At 57.5% G+C, this 24063-nt stretch overlaps 8 protein-coding genes and 2 non-coding genes across 10 annotated transcripts; 5 read left to right on the forward strand and 5 right to left on the reverse strand.

The window, feature by feature from the left end:
- Nucleotides 1-1010: 1010 nt before the first annotated feature.
- Nucleotides 1011-1082, forward strand: BJ171DRAFT_t112. The gene has a single exon. It is a non-coding gene; the product is annotated as a tRNA-Cys (tRNA).
- Nucleotides 1083-1120: 38 nt separating this feature from the next.
- On the forward strand, nt 1121-1192 carry BJ171DRAFT_t113. The gene has a single exon. It is a non-coding gene; the product is annotated as a tRNA-Lys (tRNA).
- Nucleotides 1193-1548: 356 nt separating this feature from the next.
- On the reverse strand, nt 1549-4573 carry BJ171DRAFT_500654 (armadillo-type protein). The gene is made up of 7 exons (XM_053110580.1): nt 4219-4573; nt 3713-3806; nt 3521-3609; nt 3067-3390; nt 2611-2979; nt 2356-2489; nt 1549-2283 (listed from the first exon to the last, which is right to left on the reverse strand). Exons 1-7 carry the CDS (start codon nt 4429-4431, stop codon nt 1902-1904), a joined length of 1605 nt encoding a protein of 534 aa, XP_052967586.1. The 5' UTR covers nt 4432-4573; the 3' UTR covers nt 1549-1901.
- A 404-nt stretch (nt 4574-4977) lies between these two features.
- On the reverse strand, nt 4978-7050 carry BJ171DRAFT_500656 (acyl-CoA dehydrogenase/oxidase). The gene is made up of 3 exons (XM_053110581.1): nt 6557-7050; nt 5905-6400; nt 4978-5678 (listed from the first exon to the last, which is right to left on the reverse strand). The coding sequence occupies exons 1-3, from the start codon at nt 6860-6862 to the stop codon at nt 5182-5184; spliced, it is 1299 nt and encodes a 432-aa protein (XP_052967587.1). The 5' UTR covers nt 6863-7050; the 3' UTR covers nt 4978-5181.
- Nucleotides 7048-9733, forward strand: BJ171DRAFT_500658 (uncharacterized protein). Its single transcript, XM_053110582.1, has 7 exons — nt 7048-7314; nt 7564-7642; nt 7791-7990; nt 8018-8055; nt 8252-8669; nt 8823-8985; nt 9110-9733. The coding sequence occupies exons 1-7, from the start codon at nt 7202-7204 to the stop codon at nt 9527-9529; spliced, it is 1431 nt and encodes a 476-aa protein (XP_052967588.1). The 5' UTR covers nt 7048-7201; the 3' UTR covers nt 9530-9733.
- On the reverse strand, nt 9734-12598 carry BJ171DRAFT_441233 (uncharacterized protein). Its single transcript, XM_053108069.1, has 9 exons — nt 12399-12598; nt 12196-12242; nt 11850-12041; nt 11693-11735; nt 11470-11555; nt 10899-11355; nt 10548-10735; nt 10206-10350; nt 9734-10077 (listed from the first exon to the last, which is right to left on the reverse strand). The coding sequence occupies exons 1-9, from the start codon at nt 12472-12474 to the stop codon at nt 10049-10051; spliced, it is 1263 nt and encodes a 420-aa protein (XP_052967589.1). The 5' UTR covers nt 12475-12598; the 3' UTR covers nt 9734-10048.
- A 1105-nt stretch (nt 12599-13703) lies between these two features.
- Nucleotides 13704-15347, reverse strand: BJ171DRAFT_500662 (UbiA prenyltransferase family-domain-containing protein). Its single transcript, XM_053110583.1, has 2 exons — nt 15313-15347; nt 13704-15168 (listed from the first exon to the last, which is right to left on the reverse strand). The coding sequence occupies exon 2, from the start codon at nt 15151-15153 to the stop codon at nt 13795-13797; it is 1359 nt and encodes a 452-aa protein (XP_052967590.1). The 5' UTR covers nt 15154-15168; nt 15313-15347; the 3' UTR covers nt 13704-13794.
- A 169-nt stretch (nt 15348-15516) lies between these two features.
- Nucleotides 15517-18783, forward strand: BJ171DRAFT_62180 (BSD domain-containing protein). Its single transcript, XM_053115436.1, has 12 exons — nt 15517-15726; nt 15857-16179; nt 16419-16572; nt 16704-16738; nt 16848-16971; nt 17080-17165; nt 17291-17403; nt 17505-17748; nt 17868-17924; nt 18017-18107; nt 18275-18498; nt 18612-18783. The coding sequence occupies exons 1-12, from the start codon at nt 15597-15599 to the stop codon at nt 18675-18677; spliced, it is 1647 nt and encodes a 548-aa protein (XP_052967591.1). The 5' UTR covers nt 15517-15596; the 3' UTR covers nt 18678-18783.
- BJ171DRAFT_500670 (uncharacterized protein) lies at nt 18274-20080 on the reverse strand. The gene is made up of 4 exons (XM_053110584.1): nt 19662-20080; nt 19441-19531; nt 19249-19326; nt 18274-19130 (listed from the first exon to the last, which is right to left on the reverse strand). The coding sequence occupies exons 1-4, from the start codon at nt 19982-19984 to the stop codon at nt 18681-18683; spliced, it is 942 nt and encodes a 313-aa protein (XP_052967592.1). The 5' UTR covers nt 19985-20080; the 3' UTR covers nt 18274-18680.
- A 69-nt stretch (nt 20081-20149) lies between these two features.
- BJ171DRAFT_500672 (P-loop containing nucleoside triphosphate hydrolase protein) lies at nt 20150-22859 on the forward strand. Its single transcript, XM_053110585.1, has 7 exons — nt 20150-20426; nt 20631-20865; nt 21114-21175; nt 21425-21600; nt 21728-21963; nt 22082-22352; nt 22540-22859. The coding sequence occupies exons 1-7, from the start codon at nt 20228-20230 to the stop codon at nt 22624-22626; spliced, it is 1266 nt and encodes a 421-aa protein (XP_052967593.1). The 5' UTR covers nt 20150-20227; the 3' UTR covers nt 22627-22859.
- The last annotated feature ends 1204 nt before the right edge of the window (nt 22860-24063 follow it).

The following is a 24063-nucleotide window of genomic DNA, read 5'->3' on the forward strand; positions in this document are numbered from 1 at the left end:
AAGTGTACGATTGGCGCGTAGTTGGCCCCTACGATCTGCATTTAATCGGCACATAGATCCTCTTGAATCGTACCAGACTTGGGCATGGCTTCCAATGACCGAAATTGCCCGGGTTTCCGCCCAGCGGACACTCTGCTTGATGAATTTTCTTTGTATTTTCGCAAATCACGCACGATGGTTCGATGTCCACACACGAATCCATGTACCGAGCAGGACAACGGCGAACATGGGCGAACATGGGCGAACATGGGCGAACATGGACGAACGTGGGTGAACACGGGTTGAGACGGACGAGATTAGTGGACAAGGAGGGGATGGAGGGGCAAGGCCGGCCGCTGGGACTGGAAGTGGGATAGACACATATTCTGGGGAGGGGGCGGAAGAGTGTGAATGGGCTTCTTGTTGAGCCCGCTGTGAGCCCGCTGTGAGCCCGCTGTGAGCCCGCTGTGAGCCCGCTGTGAGCCCGCTGTGAGCGAGATCATGTCTCTTTGTATGTTGGAACCAGCAGGGGATGTGTGCAGATGGGGGATCATTGGTGAATTGCTGGCGGATCATCGGTGGATCACCGATAGATGCAGACGATGCGGCGTCTACGCCGGTTCATCACGGCCTGTACATCATCATGGTCAATTTCGAGTAGGTGGGTCTACCGAATGGAAATTTCATATCATACGAGAGAATTGGCCTTGAAGAGTATATTGGTGGTGCTGATCGCATGGCAACGATAGGAATACCATATTTCTCAGGCGGTGGATGCGCACTATGGGATGCCAAAGAGGGGGAGGGGCGCTTGAGACAAAGACATTGGGTTGGTGAAAATATGAGTTGTTAATATATATGAGAGCATGATCAAAAGCAAGGGTCGAGCGGGCAGCGGTGGTACAATGTGCGGGCTGCAGCGGTGCAATGTGCGGGGGCTGGGGCGGGTGGCCAAGGCGGGAGTGCAACGAAACCGGGAGATATGATCAAATGTACTGTTGATATATGCACAAAAATGAAAGAGCTCGCAAGGACCTTTAGCTCAGCGGTAGAGCAATCGACTGCAGATCGATAGGTCCCCGGTTCAATCCCGGGAGGGTCCTGTGAGTTCGTGGTCTCAACAACAGAGCTCGAGCTTTGAGCCCGGTTAGCTCAATGGTAGAGCGTGAGACTTTTAATCTCAAGGCTAGGGGTTCGAGTCCCCTATCGGGCGCCAGCAATTTTTCCTATTTTGCCTCGTCCTGTCTCATTGGGCTCTCTGTCGAATCTTCCGCCGGTCTTCCCTGGGTCTGGGCGGTGCTCGCTGTTTCTTTGGTGTTTCTGTTTCTCGTTCTTGGATGTGTTTGTCGGCCCGGCGCTGCTGTGCATCCCTCTGGCTCCATCGCTCCATCGCTCCACTCGCCACCCCGTCCACAATGCAGTGCTTCGCTGTCTCGCATCCGGACTGGCCGCCAATACTTCCCCCCCCCATCAAGCTTGTCCTTCCGATCTCCATCATCTCGTTCTGGTCTTGGACAATCTCGATGCACTCTTGGTCATAGTTGCTGACTTCCTGTCGATCATTCCAGTGCTGCATGACCTTTGTTGCCCATTGCCGTATTTCTGAGTCCCCTTCGACACAGGCCCATATCTGGGGTTCAATGGCGATGCAAACTAGCACTTTATATATAAACAGGTCGAATCATACACAGGCTCAAAATGGATAAAGGTTACATTCCAAGGAGTGAGAACAGCAAAGGGAAGGTATGGAGTAACGTGAAGGCTAGAGAATGCTCGATGTATCGCTGCTTAAGTTCCAAAGGGCTGCGCTGAATGGGGGATTGGGAGGCAGGAATCGGAATGGAGGGGGGGGGAGGGGCAAGGGTGGCTGACAAACAAATAGAAAAGTGTAGGAAATTACAGAAGAAAGTGCCGAACCGAGATTATTGTCCTCCAAACTGGAAGCCGCCTTGGGGAACGTGCATGTTGACATCCGACGGGAAGGCAAAGGTTCCAGCAGCTTCGTCGACCTCAGGACCAAGCTCATTTTCGTCATCGCCATCGCCAAAGTACTTGTCAATGATACCGTAGGACTTCTTGTAGATGTCGGCGTTGTCGTGGAGCTGGAGCTGGTGAATCTTCTCCATACCGCCGGCCTCCTCGACAAAGATGGCCATCTGGTTGACGCCGTTGGTCAGATGCTTGTCGGCCTCGCCAACCTTGAGAATGTTTTCCAGGCCATCCATAGCAACTTGGATGATCTTGGGATCGCCCGAGCCCAGCAAATCGCAAAGTGGCTTGATGGCACCTTGACTGACCAGGTATCTGTTGTTCACGTAAACCATCAGCTGCTGTCCAACCAACGAGGCCAAGAATCAAGAATAGCCTCCCTCATACCTGATCTGATCAGGCTTCTGCAAGCCACCGGAGGTGGCGTTAGAAATCGCCCAGCACGCCTCCTTCTTGGTCTTGAAGTCTCCGCGGCCCAGGGTATCAATAAGCGGCGGGATGAGGTTGGCATCAATGATGGCCTGTAGGAGGGATCAAAAGACGGTGTTGTCCATTTTTAGTTTCCTCAACACGCAGGAGGGAGTTCTCGTGCCACCGGGCCATGGTCAGGATCAACTACCGCAAGAATACCGATTGACTCACCTGAATCTGGGACGAGTTTCCGGCCGTGATGTTGGAGATGGTCCAGCAGGTTTCCTTGCGGATGCCATCCTTGGGGGAACTCAGGAGCGAGAGCAGGGCCGTCAGGGCGCCGGAGTTGATGATGACCTGGGTCTGAATATCATCGCCAGTGACAATGTTGCCGACGGATCGCAGAGCAGGGGTCTGCACGGCATACTGGGGGTGCATCAGGAGCTCGACAAGGCGACGGCAGACGCCAGCCTCGATGACGGCCTGGATCTTCTCGTTGGCACCATCAGACAGGTACGAGATGGCCCAGCAGGCATCGGTCAGGATCTCTTCATCGTTGGCATAGATGAGCTTGGCAAGGATGGGAAGGGCAGGCGAGATCTGTGCGGATGGTTATGTAAGCTTTCGACAGAACTCCTTTCAGACTCGGACGTTGTCCTGCACCGCTATCCTGAGAGGTGCGCCTACCATCTGCCACTCGGGCTGAGGGTTCTTGCCACGACAGAAGTTCGAGAGGGTCCAGGTGGCGTTGCGGAGCATCGACAGCTTGTTGCTGGGCTCGTTAAGGATGGAGAGCAGGGGCTGGAGAGCACCGCATCTCAGGACATAGTCTCGGCAAGTCGGGCTGTCGCCAGCAATGTTACCAAGCGCCCAAACGACCTGTTCCTGGACCTCTGCGACAGGCGAGGTCAACAGCTCGACAAAGATCGGCACGGCGCCGTTGTCGACGACGACTTGAGTTTGTTGCGACGAGCCCGAAGCAATGTTTGTCAGTGCCCATGCAGCTTCGAACTACATTCAAGGCACAAACAGACCAGAGTCAGCGAGCAGATCATATGCAGGGATTGAGTCACTGGAGTCGGGTGTGCCGCTGCAACTCGACAGTGGCGACTACGCGCCAACGACCGGTCTTGTCGCTTACCTGGAGCTTGGGGTTGGGCGAGCGGAGGAACTCGACAAATCTCGGGAGAACGCCACAGGCAATGACTTGCTCGATAGGAGGGTTACGTTCTGGTGTCGAAGGAGACAGGCTCGTTAGACCGCTTGATCGTGACGGGGAAAGGATACAGAATATGTGGTATCTCTGCTCGGCGAGATTCGGCACAAAACTCACCCTTGGACAGCAGCTTTCTGAAGCGGGTGGTGGCCTCGAGCTGCAGCTCCACATCGGAAGAGATGACGCCGCTGATCATTTCAGGGAACTCGTCCTAAGAAGCAGCACCGCAACGGTCAGCCCTTGCGCACACAGTCGCCATACGGCTCACTCGGCGGATTGATTATGGTATGGCTTTGGACGAAGCCGTCTCACGAGAAGCCGCTGCAATCGCCCATGAAGGCAGCAGAGCACCCGAGGCATTTGGCACCGCAAACGAGAGTCATGCTTCGGACACCATTCAGTCCCGATTGGCACTCGGGTGCCAAAACACACAGAGGCAGAGGGGCAGGAAGCCAAAGGCAAAACAGACCGACCGACCGACCGACCGACAGACAGACAGACAGACATATAGACAAACAGATAGACAGACCGACAGACAGACAGACTGACAGAAAACAGGCGGACATCGACAGCCGCCCGAGGGTCGGCTGGGCTGGGCTGGGCTGGGCGAATAGCAAGCCTACCTGGGTGGCAGTCTTGGTCGAGCTCTCGTCCTCGCTGTCCGAGCCGACAGCATTCTCGTTGAAGTTGCGCTTCTTGGCCATCTGCTCCTCACGCTTTTGCTTGCGAATTTCAACAGCAGCCTCCTCGCGGCGGCGACGCAGTTCATCCTGCTTCAGGTCGCCGCGGTTCTTGTACTGGTTGAGACGGTGGCCAAACTTGTTTCCTTCCATCATCTGTGATATTATCTCTGGGACAGTGGGAGCCGAATGCTAATGATATATGTAAAGAGAGAGAGACCGGGGGCCTGGATGGGACGAAGGCGGGGGCGGCGGAGGGATGCGGAAAGTGACGGGGTCAGGCCTATGACGAGGGGAGTGAGGCAGCGGCGATCATAAATAGCGTCCTCGGCGACAGCGGAAGGGCGTGGAAGCGACAGCGAGGCGGCAGCCGCAGCATGGCTGTCCACGTGCACGCATTTGTGTTGTTTTAGGAAGGTCGGCCGGCCAGAGTGCGGCTGGACGCCGAGTGGCCAGCCACTGCTGGCGCGGCGGCGAGAGCGGCGACGAGAGGCCGCGAGAAAAGAGCCGAGGGCGGCTCGGCGTCTCGCAAGTCTTCTCGCCGTGCTCTCCCGCCACCAGATCCTCTCTCGCTGGCTCCTCGCTGCGGCCTGCTCTCTGCTTGCCGGGCTCTCGCCGGGCTCTCGCTGCTCGCTCTCCAGCGAGACAGAAAAAAAAGTTGCGAGGGCGACAGCCAAAGCCACAGTGCTACGCCACCCTATGTCCATATATGGTGTTTATTGATTCGCCCTGGCCGGAACTGGACGAGGAAACATGCCGATCGAGAGCCGAGCTCGATCCCCTGCGCTGATGCGACGGACTCGGCCGAGGAGATATCCCGCACAAATGCTTGGAGCCTTGGACGGGCCCCATGGGACGGATTCTGGGGTAGATCCATGGGCCAGCTACCTAATGCCGCACTGCTGCTCACAGCCGCGAGCGCAGCGAACGTTCGCGCTCCTCCTTGTGCTTCAGCTGGTCCTTGACCTGCGCGGCCCGTTTGAGCTCTGTCTGGGCAATCTGTCGAATGTGGACCTCGTCCGGCCCGTCAGCAATGCGCAGGGTCCTCATCGAGGCATACATGTATGCCAGCGGGATATCGTTGCTCACTCCTGCGGCGCCGTGCGCCTGGATCGCGCGGTCCATCACCTTGAGCGCCATCGTCGGCACAACGACCTTGGCCATGGCGATCTCAACCATCGCCTTCTTGGGTCCATGCAGATCGATTGTGTCGGCGGCCTTGAGCACCATCAGGCGGGCTTGCTCGAGCTCGATGCGCGACAGGGCAAGCTCGTGTGCCGCGCTGCCGTGCTGGTGGAGAAGCTTGCCAAAGGTCTTGCGGGCCGGGTCGGTGGCTCTGTTCAGATGGTAATCCAGCGCACGGCTGGCCATGCCGATGGCTCGCATGCAGTGGTGGATTCGGCCTGCCAGTTCGACGGAGGAAGTGCACGCGTGAGAGGCAGCCACGGCACCGCCATGAGCAACGACCGTTCATGGGGCAGCTCCACCGCTCACAGCCTGTCCCAAGAATCTCATAGGGTCTTCCGTCAACGCAGCCCTGCGCGATAGCGAGCAGCAGTGGGGTTCAATCCAGCAGTGCCGGTAGCGACACGACGCATAGACTATAGCTGCATCGACCGCTGTGCTCACCTGGACCAAGGCGTCCCTGGATGATTTCAAACCCGCGTCCTTCGCCCAAGATCATGTTCTCGGCGGGAACTCTCACGTTCTCGAATAGAATCTCACAGTGGCCATGCGGGGCGTCATCGTAGCCAAAGACAGGCAGGGGACGAACGACGGTGATGCCGGGAGTGTCCGCTGGAACAAGCACGACGCTCTGTTGGCGGTGAGGCTCTTCCTTGGAGCCATGGTGCTTCCCCATGACCAAGTAAATCTTGCAACGGGGGTCGCCAGCTCCGCTGATCCACCACTTGCGGCCCGTGATAACGTACGAGTCACCCTCGCGGCTGATGGCCGTTCGGATGTTGGTGGCGTCGGACGAGGCCACTGCGGGCTCGGTCATGCAGAAGGCTGAGCGGATCTTGCCTTCCATCAAAGGCTTGAGCCACTTGTCCTTCTGCTTCTGGTTGCCGTACTTGGCCAAGACCTCCATGTTGCCCGTATCGGGAGCAGCGGTGTTTGTGGCCTGAAATAGGAGCCGCATCAGGTCAGGCGATTGCAACAAGTCCCCCAGGGCGAAGAGATACGCTACCCTCTCCGCCTTGGGTCTCTGCATCGTCCAGGAGGACCACGAATATCAAATCTGTGAGTCTCGACCTGCTCGCTACGACGCTAACTCTACCTCGGGGGCAATGAAGGAGCGGCCCAGGACCTCGCAGAGCAAAGCGTACTCGAGGTTGGTCAAGCCGGGGCCCTCGGGATAGATTTTGGGGAGGAACAAGTTCCACAGCCCGAGCTCCTTGGCCTTGGCTTTGAGCTGCTCGATGATCGGAGGCACAACGAGCCAGCGATCGGTCGAGCCGATAGGGGCCATTTGGGCAAAGTAGATGGCCTCGGCAGGAATGCATTCCTGCTCCACGAAATCCTGGGTTGTCTTCAGGAGACGCTGTGCGCGTGGCGATAGCTGGAGGAACGAGGTGTTGGCCATGGTTTCGGGGCGGCAGTATATGGGGTCTGCGAATGAGCGAAAGCGGTGGAGAGTGTAAGAAGTACAGAGCGGACGGGCTGCCGACCTGCGCTGGCGCCCGAAGGAGAGAAAGGGTGTGGGAGGGCTTTAAGCTGACTGCCTGGGCTGCGCGAGAGGGGCCAGGCGCTGGCGGGGCCAATCCAGCCACACATGACAGCATGAGCTTCTGGGCTTTCACATGATTGTGGTGCTGGACGAAACAAGACGAAGAATTTGGGACGAGCGCTCCTCGCGAGAACGTCGGCCGAGAACGCGCTCCTCTCGCTCGTCCCAAATTCTTCATGGTGATCATCCTTCGTTATGGCTTTCATTTGCCCCACAGGGTCTTTCGCCAGCCGCACACAGACGATCTGCCTCACCATGACAGAGCTGGCGCACAGCGTCCTCAAGGCAGCTCCCAGGCCATGCGGAATGTACGTTACAGGTCCCAGCGCTGGCCGGATCGGGCCGTCGTTTGGCAGCCGCATTCAGCAGTCCTCGCAGCCCGCAGCGGCCATGCAACTTGGCTGTGGCTCCTGCGATGATGGCGGACTGGCTGCTGCTTTTCGGTTCTGCCTGGGCCACACACGGGTGCGGTTGGGTCGCTCGCTGGTGGATCTGTTTGTTCACGATCGATGGACCGCATGCTGACTTGACTTACTGGCCCGACGATTCATCGACAGCTGCCAGACCGAGAGCTCCAAGTACGTCTGCCCCCGATGCAACCTGCCCTACTGCAGCCTCGGGTGCTACAAATCTACTGTGAGTGTCGATGCCATGCCGATGATCTGCCCCTCAAAACCGAGGCTTGCGCAAATACTGTTCCTACGAGAGCCCTCTGGACGATAGCTGCTGAACCCACCGTTCGATTACCGTGAACCGATCCACCGCCTCGATATGTGTCTCGCAGAACCATGTGGCCTGCACCGAGGAGTTCTACAAATCGAACGTCCTGTCTGAGCTAGCGAGCCAAAAAAACACCGAGGACTCGGCGCAAAAGATGAGGCAGATCCTGAAGCGCTTCGAGCAGAGTCAGGAGGACGATCCGCTCTGGAGCGATGCCTCGTTTCTGGCCGGCAAAGTCGATGACGGCGATGATAATGATGATAATGATGATAATGATGATAATGATGATAATGATGATGATGAAGCAGATGGTGATGACTACGATTCAGGTGAGCACTGGCCTCATGGACGGCATGCCATCGTTCTAAACCGCCATCACGGCGGCCGGATGGATACATCGCTGGCGCTGTGATCGTGCCTGCGATTCTGCTGGCGACCATGCTTGGATTGAGCAAGCCATCGAGTCGGGTTTGTCTGTTCGTCGTCGCCCAACTCATCGGTCGATTGCGATCTGCCATGCTTCAGAAGACCTATCGAGCCGGTTCCGCGAGATCGACCTGGACAATGCCAGCGTCGAGGTTATCCTCGGCCAGCTGACAGACTCGGAGAAGCAAGATTTCCAGCGGTTCATGGAGGACTCTGCTGCTCTGAACCATCACTCAGAGAATACCAGCAAGCTGCTCGGCGGGTCCGCACCGTCAACTCGAGCTGCCCTCATCGAGACGCCGTGGTGGATATTTGCCCCCGCCAAGGGGTCGCTGATAACCGAGGTATCGCCTCCATCCAAACACGGAGAAGAGAGCATCCTGGGCGATGCAGCAGCCAGCAACAGCCCGCCGCCCAGCCTACAGCGACCCACCATGATGCAGTCGATTGCTCGCTTTTCCGAGATCACCAAGGTTGCTCCCAACGAGCGAGTGTACTACAACCTGGTTGACTATCTGTAAGTATCCAATCCGCTACCACACTGCATCCTCTTTGCCATTCCTGCTGTCTTTGTCGGCTATGTATATGCGTGTCGTATGTGGGGTTGCTCTTCCGCACGCTGAGGTTGACGCACCATACTAATTTGCATCCCTGGTGCGTTTTGGGCTAGCTTTGCATACTGCCTGACCTGGCGACACATGAACGGCGATCTCGAACTACCAGAGTCGCTGTATATGTTGGTGGATGTTTCGCCGGTGATGTCGATGAAGCAGAAAGGTGCTTACGAGAGCGTCAAAGAAGCTATTGTGTACATTCTCAGTCAGGCATACGAGGTTGGTTGGCCGTGTTGGAACCTCGTTCGCTCCAAGATGCAATGGTCTCGCGCATCTCACACTACTAAGCAGCCCAGCTTGCCATGCTTCCTTCTTGCCTCCTTCCTTCCCCGCTCTGATGTAGAATCCGCGGCGGCCATACCGCTCCATCATCAACTCTGCATCGTCACTTTTGGCTGATGTCGCCGCCGTCCTCGCCAGCAAGCAGTCTGTCTTACTGGCTCTCTCACATATCCACCACTTGATCGAGGCCGAGGTTGGACACCAGCGACTCAATCCTGAGCAGGGGCTTTCGAGTGCGGGCTTACCCAAGGCCGTGGTCACCCCTGCCGGTCGACTCGGACGACAGCGGCTGCTTCCGATGCAGAAGAAGATCTACTTCTACATCTGCCTGATCGGCGACGCGGCTGTCACGAACGAGGCCCATCTCGAGATTCTCAAGACCTCGGTCGAGATTGAAGCCCGGCTCATGGTCGAGCGAGAAGCGGAGACGAAGCCGGAGGGCCAGATACAACTCTTTCACGGGCGAGAAAGCTTGCAGTGATAGGAGCGATACTCCGCACCGATATTCCACCATGTCGTCACCACCGGTGCCATTGCCATGCGCCCCAAATGTCAAGCCGGTCCTGGGCCGGAACTGTTTGGAATACAGGAGGGGATATCTATGAGCGAGGATGCACAGTGGGCACACTTGATGAGAATCACGGCGGCAGCCGCAAAGTGGGGGTGACCGGTGCGGGCGTGTTGGAGCGGTATGATGTATGCGACCGTTCAAGGCTTTTTATTGGCGGTGAGAAGAATATCAATGTTCGTGAGGGCGTTTCGGTTGAGAAAAAGGATGGGGAGAAGTTAGGGAGCAAAATACAAACACATAAGGCAAGGCAGTGGTGGTTGGGGGAATGCACGCACTCCAAAAGAAAACAAGTAACGAAGGGATAGATAGTAGTTACAAGCCGCCCGTCGCTGCCTCCAGCATGATGGCAACAGCAGCGGACTGCGTGCGTGCTCTAGAAAACACAGGACAAAAATCTTGAGTGTTTCACGCCGAATGTGTCGCTGCTGTTTACCACAAGGAGCGGGTGAAGAGGTTCTCTGTATAACAGAATGCGCGAGAAAGGTGTCAGCGCATTGCGTGCGGCATACGCATGGATATGGATACGGCAACACCGGCACGGGTGATAGCAACGAGTAATTGTTGCATTCAGAGCCTCGTCTCCTACCGGGTATGCTGGCGATGGCATTGTTCACGGCTTCGATCTCTTGTTCGTTCTCGACGCTGATATCGGCCAGGAAGTAGCCGACAGTGCCGCGGGAGTCGCAAATCTGCTTCTCAATGTTGTAGTTGGAGAGGATCTTGTTGATTTGCTGTGTGGGAGCAAAGACAGCGAAGGTGGCGTTAAGGACATTGGTCGACCGCCTTTATCGCGGAATGGCGGCAGTAGCGATGCAATAGAGCCGATTTCCCACAAGGGCAAACACTGGCGACACGACGGCCATGCGCTCGACGGCCATGCGCTCGACAGCCACGCGCTCGACGGGCGACATCTGCTCGTTTGACGAACCTTGAGCACACCGGGGACGTTCTGATGGCAGTTGATGATGCGAACGCTCTTCGAATCCGAGGTGGGCATGCGGAGATCGACTTCGGGGAAGTTGACGGCACCGAGGGTGGCGCCGGTGCAGATGTATCGGGAGACAGCAGTGCCGACCTCGACACCGATGGCGGACTGGGCCTCTTCGGTGGAGCCGCCTGGTTCGCAGCGCACACATTGGAGTTGAAGCAGTTATGAAGAGTCAGTATGGCTAGTCACCATCGTTGGGCGAGAGGCACAGGCTCGGCCGAACAGAGACCCGCACAGCCAGGGCTATGGCGAAACACCCTGCACTGCCGCGGCGCGAGGCGGGATGCTTACCGATGTGGGGGGTGAGGATGGTGTTGGGGCAGCCCTGGAGCTCGGTGAGGAAGCCGGGGCCGTTGGCAAAGGGCTCCGAGGGGTAGACATCGACGGCAGCACCAGCCAGATGTCCGCTCTTCAGGGCGGCGGCCAGGGCGGGGATGTCAACGACGGTGCCACGGGAGGCGTTGATCAGGTAGCTGCCCTTCTGCATCAGAGAGAGCTCGTGGGCACCAATCATGTTCTTGGTCTCGGGGGTTTCGGGGACGTGCAGGGTGACAAAGTCGCAGGTGGAGAGCAGCTGGGGCAGCGACTCGACGGCCTTGGCGGTGCCGAGAGGCATGGCCTGGATGACGTCGTAGAAGAAGACCTGCATGCCCATGGCGTCGGCCAGAACCGAGAGCTGGCTGCCGATGTGACCATAGCCGACAATGCCGAGCTTCTTTCCGCGGATCTCGTAGCAGTTCTTGGAAACCTAGCAAAGCAGCAGCCTCAGACGAGGCACTGGTGTCAGTGATCGCTGGTGGTGGCGAAAATGGCACCGCATTCGGATGATGGGGCGGGACTCAGCGATGGACAGCTGGCTGACCTTGTTCCAGATGCCCTGGTGAATTTCGTTGCTGCGATCGCCAAGCTGGCGAGCCAGGGCGACAATCTCGGCAATGACAAGCTCGGCTGTGGGAGGAGGGTAGTTGCAGATCGGCGGCGAATGAGTAAGCCAGCTCCGGCCGAGCAAGGCGTGGGATCTGGATCCACAGCTGCGTCTGTGGATATGCTCAGTCCATCTGGATGGCGCTCCATCCAGCACTTACCAACACTTCTGCTGTTGCTGAAAGGAGAGTTGAAAACAGCAATCTGGAGGACGAGCAGAATTGCAGATTGTTGATCAGTGAGGGTAGACGGATAGACGCCAAACATCAGCGAACCGCTGCGCCAGGATCAGGCCGGCTCTCCGGAAACGATATTTACACCGTGGTTGGCAGCGTATTCGAGGTCGACTTGGTTGGTGCCGATGCAGAAGCAGCCAATGACGCGGAGCTTCTTGGCAGCAGCGAGAACCTCGGCGGTCAGCTGGGTCTTGGATCGAATGCCGACGGCATGGACATCCTTGATCTTTTCGAGCAGAACATCCTTGGGCAGCGCCTTGGCGTGGGCCTCGACCTGATCGTGTCGGAGATGGGTGAGATCACGCCCATTATCGGAGGGAGATTCAGCCTGTCTCCGTTGCGGCAACGAGGCGAGATTGATGTGCGATGCAAATCCGGAGCCGCAAATCGAAGACGAGCGACAGCGTGTATCCGATCCGGTCATATACCTGGAATCCAGCCTTGGTGAGAATGTCGATACCGGTCTTGTTGACGCCTGTGGTATCCGGGGCAGAGGGTAGGGAGGATCAGGGATGGTGACGCAGGACAGGGGCAGGAATCGACGACAACCCAACGACCCGCATCGAGCCACTCGCATTGAGCGATGCACACCAGATTCCAGTGGCCGGCAGCGGCGTCGTGCTCAACGTACCCTCGAGGAGGAGGATCTTGATGTCGCCGGAGTGGAAGGGCTTAAGGGCCTTGGGCTTGTTGTTCAGCTGGGTCATGGTGAGTGAGGGCGAAGGAGCTGTAGCGGGGATGTGAGGAGCTCGAGAGGGATGATGGAGCCACGCAACGGATGGCGGGGAATGGGCCGTATAAATAGCGATAGCGGGAGCAAGAAAAAAAGATTTGGTAACGAGGGGTTTGGGGTGGAGCGGCCGGCGATTGGACGGCGATGATTCCATTGACTCAGAGGCGAGGGCCGGTGGGCGGGCGAATGGGCGGGCGAATGGGCGAGCGAGGACGTGAAGGGCGACGCGGCGACTCGCGAGATAGCGGCGGGATTTGAAATGACGGACACTGGCCCAGATTCACCCAGGCACTGGGGCGCCATGTCGCTGACGGACCGGCGATGCATTGGAAATATGCGAGGGTGCGGAGGCAGTTGAGAGCACCCGGAGATGAATATCGGTTGGGGGACGGACGAACATGCAGACAGCGAGAACCGAGGCCGGGCGAGGCGAGAGCGAATGCAACAGATGAGGATTTGGGTGCACAAGAGATGGCTTTTGAGCACAAGCAAGGCTATTTGAGTGCACAAGAGCAGACATCTGATCGTGTCCAAAGCAGCGACAACGGGTGCTGGCAAGGCCAATCTGGCGTAAGACATTGGACGCACAGGCCGAACACAGGCCGCGAGAGTATCGGCGTTGTGTCCACAGCACTGGCAGAGCGCTGTTGGTCGCAGCAGCAGCGGTAACGACCAGGAGCAACATCAGGCACGGTGGCAGCAGCAGCGGTAACAATCGTGGTAACAACGGCGCCAACGACACTGCTATCGATAGGATCGCAGCGCAGCTGCGCATACAGCGCCGCACAGCACTGCTATTTTTGGCCGCGGTGCTGGCTGTGTGTGTGTGGGGCTGCGCCGGCTTTCACGTGTGTCCGGCCCTTTTTTTTCCTGTGCGCCCGCCAGATAACGGCGGTTGCACACGCTGTTGTGCTGCCCGCCGCACTGTCTGTGTGCCGTCCCGGTTTGGGGCCGAGTGGTCATGCGCAGCCGCATCTGGCGCCAAGCGATGCGCAGCACATCCGCTGGCCGGCCGCACTCTGGCTGCGTTTCTGTTGGGGTGCATGGTTGCAGGATCCAGGTGCATGTGCTCAGGGGCGTTCCGCAGCCAAGATCGCGTCGGCCATGAAGCATGGGGCTCGGCCGGCGAGTCGCTGGTCCGCTCGCAACCCCATTGGCGTCGGCATCGGCATCGGCATGGGCGTCGGCACTGCTCTCCCTGGATTGGCATGCAAATGCAATGTATTGCCAAGCTGCGGCTCACGGCCTCGCATAGGTGTTATTTTGCGTTCGTTTGCATCCGCCTCGATTCCTCTCAGCCAGACTCGGCAGCAGTAGTCTCCTCTCGTTTCTCTTCCTTCTCCTCGTCGTCGTCGGGCCGCTTCTTGTGCACCATCATCAGGGCCAATATCACCGGGAGATGGATCAGCGACCCGAAAAAGAGCTGCCGGGCGCTCTTGTCCGTCGACTTTCTCCAGAACTGGATCGCGCCCGCCAGCAGGATGCCGTTCACCACGCTGCTCGTCACGATGAACCACGGCGTCGTCAGCCCGATGTAGGGCACAGCCAAGCTCAGGGGGAACAGCAGGAGGCTGTAACGCAGGGCTACTCGGGCGTTGAGTGCCGGATCGACGACCGATGCCATTCGGTAGCCAGCCTTGGAGTAGTCCGGTCGCAGATTCCAGCTCAAGGCATTGAAGTGTGGGAACTGCCAGGCGTACAGGAATGCACCGAGGATCCAGGCGCCAGGGTCCAGGGTCGAGGTGCAAGCTGTCCATCCCATCATCGGCGGGATCGCCCCCACGACGGCTCCGGCCCAGGTGTTGGAGATGGACGTGCGCTTCAGCGGCGTGTAGACGCAGGTATAGAGCAGAATATTGAATCCGCCCAGGACCGCTGTGATCGGGTTGACGAAATACGTCAGAAGACCCACTCCCGCAATGCCCGAGGTGATGCCAGCCGTGAACGCATGGCCGGGACTCAGCGCATGCCGGACGAGCGGCCGGGTGCGGGTGCGGGCCATTTGCGCATCGTACGGTGCCTCGATCCACTGGTTGATCGAATTGGCCGAGGTAACGCAGAGCGTGGTGCCCACGGTCGTCCACAGCAACGTTGCGACATCCGTTGCCCCCGGCGCCATGGCATAGCCGGCCATGGTCGTCAGCACAACGAGTGCAGCGAGCTGGGCTTTGCTGAGCTCTTGGTAGACACCAAACTGGAAGGCCGGTGCATCCTTCCATCGCAGCTCATGTGGCGCCGAGTTATCCTTGGAGTCCGGGCCGTCTTCCGGCCTGGCGATGTGGTCGTTGATCTTGGGAGCTGTCTGCCCGTTTGTCGGCGAGCTGGCCAGTGCCTCGGTGTCGGGATCAGATTTGTGTTCCAAGACTGGCCCGGGGTTTGGTTTGGCGATGGCATCCGTGACAACAGGACCGTTGACTTGCGGCGAAGAGGGCTTCTGCATGAGCTGCCTTGCGTGTGTCGATAATCCCAGCAAGGCAATCCGTTGCCCGGTTGGTGGAATCGGCACCAGCCTGCCAAGAATGTGCGGTGGATGGCGCACGAACGGCCGGGAGGACACGCTTGCCAGGTGCATAACAGAGACGTATCGTTTCAGGGCTGGCCATGCGACTCCTTCGACGGCCTGAGGCCGGAGCAAGTTGCAGCGGATCAGCATTTGTATGGCGATTTCCTGCCCAGAGGGTGTCAAGGTGGCGGATTTCAGATTTCAGATCGTGGTACGGCGAAACAGGCGACGCTCCACCGCCGGCGAAAGCCGATCTCGATGCGCCAGAGGCTCAGACATTCAAGCCCGACCGCAGACGCACGTACGTACCAGCAGCTGTATAGACGAGGGGCCAAGCCGGTCGAGGACGACGGTCAAGACGAAAACCGGCAACGGTGAATCATCCCATCACAGCCAGCCGCCTGCTGCGCACGACGCTCTCGCCGAGAGCGAGAGCCGCCGAGAAGGGGCCCGCGGCCCTGCCCTTGCTCAACCCCAGGCGCAACATCGCATCTGGCCTGATCGCCCTCCTGACCCATCAGACCCATCAGACCACCAGACCACCAGACCACCAGACCATCAGACCATCAGACCATCAGACCCAGCCGCTCAATATGGTTGCCGCATTCAATGTCGTCTACAAGAACACCCCGGGGTTCTTCAGCATCACCAGCGAGAACGTCTCCTGGGCGACCGACCGCTCCAAACCACCCGAACTTTCCTTTCCAATGTCGACCGTGAAGAGTATGTCTCCTCCTCTGTCTGGCGCACTTCCATGTCCAAGAGCCAGGCCGGATCCGAATGAGCAGGCAGGGAGGGTTTGTAGCACACTCACACGATTTCATCAACCTCCGCATCCCTGTCATCATGATAGACATATCCGTGAATGTCGCCCCGACGCCCGCTCTCCTCAAGGTGACTCGATTTCTATCGCCGGAAGGAAAGGAAACATCGCACAAGCTCACGTTTTCGTCCGCCAAGGATCGAGACGACGCCAAAAACATCCTGGCCAAGTATCTCGAGAGCATCCGGTCGATCCAGGCACTCGAGCAGCCCAAGGACACGGGCGCATCGTCGCGACAGGAGCTCGAGATCAAATTGAATCTGTTGAGCACCAACAAGAGTCTGGCCAAGCTGCATCTGGATCTCGTCCAGTCGGGAATCGTGTCTGAGGATGAGTTCTGGAGCTCGAGGCGGGTAAGTCCGTTTCGTGACTGCTGGGTTTGGCGGCACCCTTTGCCCGAGACTCTTGTGGCGGATGTCCCTCGATTCGCTCCTGGTGCCTTGATCGATCAAGTTGATTCCTGAGAAGTACGATCTGGCGAATCGGGTTGGATTATTGGTGAAAGGAAAGGCGACGGTTCGGTGGGTCGCTCTATCACATCCAATCCGACATGCGGACATGGGTGTTAACCAACCCAGTTGCGCTGCGATAGCATCTCATCGCGAACCAGCTTTGGCAACAAAATCAAAAAAGGGGCACCTCATCGGCATCTCGAGCCGATGTGAAACCCACGACCGACGACAGCAAGGCCGTCTATACCCTGAACCCGGAAATCATCCACTCGATATTCACCCAGTACCCCACGGGTAAGCCAAGCAAACTGCCAAACAGGCAGCAGGATAGCAGGATAGCAGGGCAGCATATAGACACACGTCGCGACACTCGATCTGTCGTTGATGACCTCGAGCGCATCTACGTCCTCCACCATCCTCTCTAGTTCACAAGGCTTACAAAGAAAACGTTCCCAGCAAGGTCTGCATCGCCTGTTCATGATATCTGGGACTCGCGGCTGCCGGGCCGTGTGAACGATGGTTCCATCCTCGGCGGTCACTAAGCACGCCATCCTTGGCTCGGTCTCTAGATGTCAGAGAAGGACTTTTGGACAACCTATTTCCAGTCACGATATTTTCGCCGGACGCGGTTCGGCCAAACCACTGGGGAGCGAGACGAATTCTTTGACCAGTACGCTGACGAAGACGAGGACGGTAGGGGCAGCTTTGCGCTCTCGAATGAGCGACCGTTGATGCCCGCTGGTACCTTGGGCTCATTTGGTCGAGGAGGCTCATAACATCGTGCTCTGTATACCGCCTCAGATACCCTGCTCGTTCGCAAGAAGCTCAAGTACGAGCCCACGAATCGCCTGCTGGATCTGAGCCAGACACTAGAAGATCGACTGGAGGTATGCAGCCCCTCAGCCATAGTTTCTGCGGTTACCGTCTTGAGATTGGCGCCTTTCTCGCACCCTAAATTCACCGAGCATCGTCTAACCAAGGTAAATGTGTGCTTACCACTCCGAATCCGCAGGAATCTGGGAACAAGCCGGACGTCTCCATGACACCTGGCGGCGTCAAGACGTCTCTGCCGCTGATTCGGCGATTCAATCGGCACTCTGAGATTGTTTTGAACACAGCCCTCAAGTAAGCATGCCCCACGGCCGAGAGCACCGTTCGCCGAGTAGCCCGCTACACATGGCTGCGTTAGCTTGGATTGGGGGACTCACAGTGGCATCCTTGTACAGGGAGCTCGAGGCAAGAGCGGCTGCTTCTACTTCCAGTACCCAAACGCCCTCGGGTCAGCAACACACCCAGACGGCCAAGGAGATGAATCGCCTATATATGGACGAGACAGATTTGGAGGACCTGGCAGCAAAGGCAATGGAGCGCGCAAAGCCGCTCTTCATCAGCGACGCTTCCAAATACTTTGAAAGCCAGAGTGCCGACAGCCAGAGCCATGCCGCCGAAGACACGAAGGAAGCCATCGAGGTGGGACGGGGTGTCTTTCTGCCGGGCGAGACCGCCGCCCATTTGGAGCACAGGCAGTTTGGCGACTGTTCATGCATCGATGCTCCATCGGTATCCCATTGACCGATTTCCCACTACAGGCAGCGACGCGGGAGTTTAGACGGGCGCTGGACCACTGGAAGCCCAATCTGCCCCAAGTAGGCGAGCCGGCTTGATACCGATTCGGAGCGGTGCACTTGCATATCTCCGGCACTGAGATGCGGCCACTGACATGCCCTTGGATATCCAGATGACTGTCGACCCATCCAAGTCCAACGCTATCCTCAATCAGCTCAACCAATTGACTGCCAAGAGGAAGCTTGATGACATTAGCCGGCATGGTGCGTGTTGGTGACTCAACCAGCCAGCAAAGCAAGAACTGTGTCGATGTGATTCTATGGTGCCGCTGTCGAACAACGCTGCTGTCGAACAACGCCACTGCAAAGGGCCGCATATTCACCATTCATGCTTCATATCCGTTTCACCTTCAACCGGTGCCGATGGTCAGATCAACGGCTGAATGGACATCCGACTCCTCAGATCGCCGAGGCCACCGAGCTTCTTTTGTCCATCAACGAGATTCTCCGCCACTTTTGGTTGACGGTGCAATATCTCTCCAAGAACGGCGTCAAGGACGGCCGCTCCAAGCTTGAAAAGCTCGCAAAGGAACTGGAGCGGCGCCAGGGCATTTTGAATACCCAGGTTTATTCGAAAAGCGAGACAATCCAGCAGGTGAGTGCGGCTCGTCGCTGCCGTCTTCGCCCCACCTGTTACTGAAGTATCACTGCTTGTGACCCCATCACCCGAAACTCCTTTGCTTACATCGGCAACTCCTACCCATGCAGCTTGTCGAATCGGTGCGGATGCCACTGGAAAAGGCCCTTGCACAGTACCGGACCATGGCCCCGTAGCGACTAGCTCGTTTCAGAGCTCCCTGGTATTTGGTGTGGATGAACATGTTCTGGCCGCTGCTGTTGCTGTTCCATTCTCCTCAAAATGAGATCGAGCTTGGACTCGATTCGATTCATGCGGCTCTGCATCTCTAATGTGAGCTGTCCCAGTCGGCGATCCATTTGCTCCATCAAATGCTGACCAAGTGCCTTGGCGTCGCTGTGAGCGGGGTCATAAACGGCCGATTGGGTTGGACCTGAGAGTGGGTGCGGTGGTTGGGAGCCGATGGATGCATTCGTCGCAATGGCGGGCTGACCACCAGTCGACAGCTTTCCCTGTTGTAAGAGCAATGAGGCGTAGAGCGACTGCATGTCGAAGTCGTTCTCTGCTTCGTCGTGAGAGTGGTCCTGGTTCAAGCGGTCGGGAGAGGCCTGTGCGTGTGGCTGATCTCTTGCTGCAGAATGTTCCCCGAGCTGTTATGCAGCAGTAATAGCGGATGAGCTGAATCTCGTAAGTTTAGCGCAAAGCAAATATCGCAGCAACTCCAAACCGCGAACACGGTCCGACAACCAGGATACTATTGGAACTCACCTCGCTGTTCGGGTCGGCCAGGACGGTGAACGAATAGAGCCGGAGCAGGCTCTTCTGTTGCTTGGGCAAGGAAGCGAACTGGAGGCCGACTCAAGTCAGCTGGAATCTGAGGACACAGGGCCGAGGAAGAACTCGTCGTGGCTTTCACAAGACTGCACGAGGCATTCACCCCGAGCCATCCCGAAGGGCTACCTTGACTTTGACCTGGCGGATGTTGGCGATTCTCTGGGTCTGCTCGAGCTCGTTCATCTCAAACAAGAAGATCAACTCGTCGTCGTCCAGCCTATCGAATCGTTTCCCAGCGAGATAAATGGACATGGGTCAGAAGGGCGGCCACCGGACCACAATCTGATATTCGATTCGATTCGACAGAGAGCCAACAGCATACCGAGAGACGGGAAGTGCAGACTCACAGCGCGCCCTCAAAGGTCTCATAGTACTCGTCGTCCAGATAGAGCTCCAGGTGCCGGGCGTTGCAGATGACCTCGATCGAGTTCAAGGACACGGGCGATGGATAGGCGCAGACCAGGGCGGCTGGATCTGGCTGGAGCGAGCTATCCTCGACCGAGCTGTCGACAGCCTGGGAATCCGCAGGATGCGCCCTGAAGGGCGGCGGGAGCGATGTTGGCAGCTCGTCTTCGCTGGTGTGGAGGTAGCTCTGGAGAGCGACAGCGGATCGGTCGGCCGGAAGCCAAGAAAGATGGACTGTGGGAGCAGACAGGCTCGATGCACCCATCACGAACGGCCGGCAGGAAGATTGCGATGGTGATGGTGCTGAAGTCCACGATGCGGGCCAGAGTCGAGATGCGAGTCGAGATGCGAGCCGGGCTTGCGATGGTGAGGCGGAATTTGGTGTGATCGCGGTCCCAGCACAGCTTTTCTTTCGCGGCTGCCGCTCTTTGCCTCCTCTGCCCACAAACAGCAACGCAGCCGGTCCTGCTTCTCGATCTGCCGTGCTTTCGTGCTTCCCTGTCTCGCCATGCCTGATATCCTGCTGGCCTTTGTCGGCAAGCCCTCGGCTGGCAAGTCGTCCTTCCTCAACGCCGTGACGGATGCCCAGGCCAAGGTCGGCAACTTCCCCTTCACCACCATCAAGCCCAACCACGGCGTCTCCTATATCCCTGTGGACTGTCCCTGCAAGCGATTCGGCAAGCAGGCCCAGTGCTCGCCACGATATGGTAGGATGCTTGGATTGCAGGCATAGAAGCACTGACATGCTTGGAGGCCAGGATGCCAGTGGCGGCGACTGGCAAGTGTGCACTTCTCCGCTGGCAAGCATCCAAACGGTCCCTACAATCTCGTCTTCCTCGGGCACTGACCCTGCCATCTCTCTGCAATATTTTGGCACCCGTACTTCCTGGAACGGCCTTTTCGGTCTGCAGGCAAATGCATTGATGGCACTCGATATCTTCCCATAAAGATCCTGGATGTCGCCGGGTTGGTCCCTGGTGCATCCGAGGGACAGGGTCTCGGCAATCAGTTCCTGGACGATTTGCGAACGGCCGATGCGCTGATTCATGTCGTCGATGTCTCCGGGACGACCGACCAGAACGGCAAGGAGACCGCTGGCTACGATCCTATCAACGACATCAACTGGCTTCGGTCCGAGATCCACAAGTGCGTATGTTGAGATGTCGTGGTCAGATCGCCAGCTCTGGAATTGGGGCTCGTTCCGGGGCCGACCAAAGCTTGGTTCGGCCCAGTATCCCATTTCATCTTGGAAACTTGGACTGGTCTCGCCATCTCGCCGTCTCGCCGTCTCGCCGTCTCGCTGGCTCAACCCATAGGACTCTCAGTCCGGGTCGCCGTCGAATCCACAGGATTGACGCTTTCTCGTTCATCCGTGACTGATCTCGCCACAACAGCTGGGTCTTCAACAACTTGCACAAGCGATGGGGAAGCATTGTCCGCCGACATGTGGCAATAAGTAAGTCCCAGCAGACGTCACTCTGTGGACAAGCACTGCAGTCTTCCTGCACGACGCAGGCACTGGCGCTATCCAATCGGCTCGAGGCGTTCTTTTCAGCGATAGCTCCGCAGACCTCTGAGCATGCTGTGATCGTTGCGAGCCGAGTCGGCTTTGGTCGCAGCATCTTCCATAGCTTCGATGCACGCGGCGATCGACGGCTCACCTCCAGCGTTACCTTCTGGCAAACTTTCAATGCCAATCCTCCAGAGGCATTGCCGGCCGAGACGCTGCAGAATCAGTTTTCTGGATACGGCTCCACGGTCTCGCTGTGTCATAGGTTTATGGAGAAATGCGGCATCAAAGAAGCCCTCGAGACCTGGGATGACGATACTCTGCATGCCATTGTCGATGCATTCCTGGACGAGCGATTCCCGACCGTCATCGTAAGTAGGGGTTCTAGGTTCTGCATGGGCATGTCACCTCAGAGCAAAATCCTGTGCCGGCAAAGACTCCACACATATGTTGGCGGGCCGGCCTTGGATCTTACTGATCATAGTTGTCTGCTCTCAGGCTCTCAACAAAATCGATCTGCCGGATTCGGACAAGAACATCGATAGGATATGCCGCAAGTACGACGAGTCCAGGATTGTCTTGACGAGCGCTTTGGCTGAGGTGTTTCTGCGCAAGCTGCACAAGCAAAAATTCATCAAGTACTTTGAAGGCACCGACAGCTTCGAGCTTGCTGAGGACCAGATCGACCCCAGTGAAGAAGAGAAGCTGAAGCCGCTCGATGAAAAGACCCGAAGGTACTTCAGCGATGCGTCGACCGCACCCTTGCTGTTCCTAATGTTCGGATGCATTCGGATGCCCGTTTCCGAGCCCTGTTTCGTACACCTGATTGACTTTGTGTCCTGCCCTGCTCAGCCGTCTCGAAAAAGTCCAGGACATGGTGCTGTTCCGATATGGCCACACAGGCGTGCTGGAGGCTGTCAAGAAGGCCGTCGATCTGCTGGGCATGATTCCTGTCTACCCCGTCAAGAACATCAACAACTTTAGTTCCTTTGGCCGCGACAACCGGGTCTTTCGCGACTGTCTGCTTGTCCCGCCCGAGACGACCGTCCGCGACCTTGCTAAGATGGTCCACCCCGATCTCGACAAGTACTATCTCTATGCGGAAACAATCGGGAGCATCCGGGTATGATTCCAACACCAGCCGTCACGCATCGACGGTGCACCTCGCTCCAAGCCACTTGATATTCACGAGGAACTTGCAGAGTTGATGGCTGTGATTTGCGGACAGAGAGCTGCTGCACTGCGTCGGTGTACTGATGTCGCTCTCGAACCGCCACTGGACGTGCGATCCTGCCACCTTTCCTATGTAGCTGGGCGAGGATCAAATCATCACACCAGAGATCAGCGTCATATCTTTCAAGACCTCGCAGAACATCGGATCCAGTTCCAACAAGTAATCTAGCTCATATCCACACCCTTCAGTCCATGGTGCCTCTGAACCAGTTATGACAGCGCTGCAGGAAGATCAGGCTCGCCGCACAGGCCCTCAACGGATGCTCGGCTCCGTTTGAGCTCGGGCCAGTTTGCACCCCGTGATGGTTACTCTCCGAGCTTTCGCCTCGAGCGTCGTGGGCATCGAAAGCCAAGTGCTGGCCAAAGCCTTGGTATGGACTGCTGCAATACAGATACAAAGGGTGTATTGGCGCAACGGTATTTCGGGATCGCAGCGTATCGAGTTCAGCCAGCCGAGCTCGGAAGAGGCTTCTTGGGACATGTTAGCCGGTCTTGGTGGTATCGGAACCGCCAGCAACGAACTGGGCCCGCAGAGCCTCGTTGTCGACAAAGACTTCGTTTCGAGGAATGGCATCGTCCGTCTGGATGTACAGGCTCATGTAGAGCGTGATGAAGATGATCTCGAGTAGATCTGAATACTCGTTTTCGACAACGAGGGAAGAGTCCTTGGAGCCAAAGTTCATGGGCATGTTGAACTTTGCGATGCGGCGGACCTTGTGAGACTCGGCCTGAGGCTTGACATAGAGCTCCCACTCCTGGCACGAGGTGATTTTCTCCTACTGGCTTATGAGCAGGATCATCTTCCAGTCGAACCAAACGCCGCGGAACTGAAACATGAACCGAGTCCCATCGATATTGACCTTGTGCATTTCGATCCAGCTGTCCGGGTTGGAGCTCAGGTGCGTAAAGTAGTAGACTTTCTTGAGCATGCTCTTGTCTCGACGGACTCGGGCCACCAGAGCGCCGTTATCGTCTGGTCCTCGGTACATCGAGGTGCTCCAGTCGCCCAAGAGCCGCTCTCTTCGGTGGATGGCGTAGATGGTCGTCTGGGACTCGTCTTTGATGAGGGTGACTTTCTTGAAGAGCGACAAGCCCAGGCGAACGTGAAATTGGATGAGTGGCATGGCGGGAGACGAGGCAGGGGGGCGAGACAGGCCGATGCCAGGACGAAAGGGGTGAAGCGGAAGTCGTCCGAGGGGGTTGGCTCGGGAGAAGGCCGGCGGGGCACGGCGCCTCGCCGTCGCGTTTGGCGTTGCACAGATCGCCAAGGCGCGGCGACGCGATCGGTTGGCCGAAAGACGCTGGGTTCTGGAAGGTCGGCAGTCCCATGGTTTCCCAACATCATGATGGCCGGGTCGACCGAGCCGCTCGCCGCTGGTCTGGGCACTGGGCGTCGGTGTGGCGGTGAGATTGCTCAAGGAACTTGGCGAGTCTGAGTCTCTGTGGACTCGATGGGGATTCCTTCCCTTGCTTGCGTGATGCATTCTCAAGGTCAGCCACAATATCAGCCTCCCTTTGGTGGGTGGGCATTCTAGACCCAGGAAGACTGGCACCCAGGGCCCCAGAACCGGATGTCCCGTTTCAAAATGGGAAAGCTGTAT

Source organism: Polychytrium aggregatum, assembly GCF_025602895.1.
Source record: "Polychytrium aggregatum strain JEL109 chromosome Unknown BJ171scaffold_14, whole genome shotgun sequence".
In the NCBI taxonomy this organism is placed as follows: domain Eukaryota; kingdom Fungi; phylum Chytridiomycota; class Chytridiomycetes; order Polychytriales; genus Polychytrium; species Polychytrium aggregatum.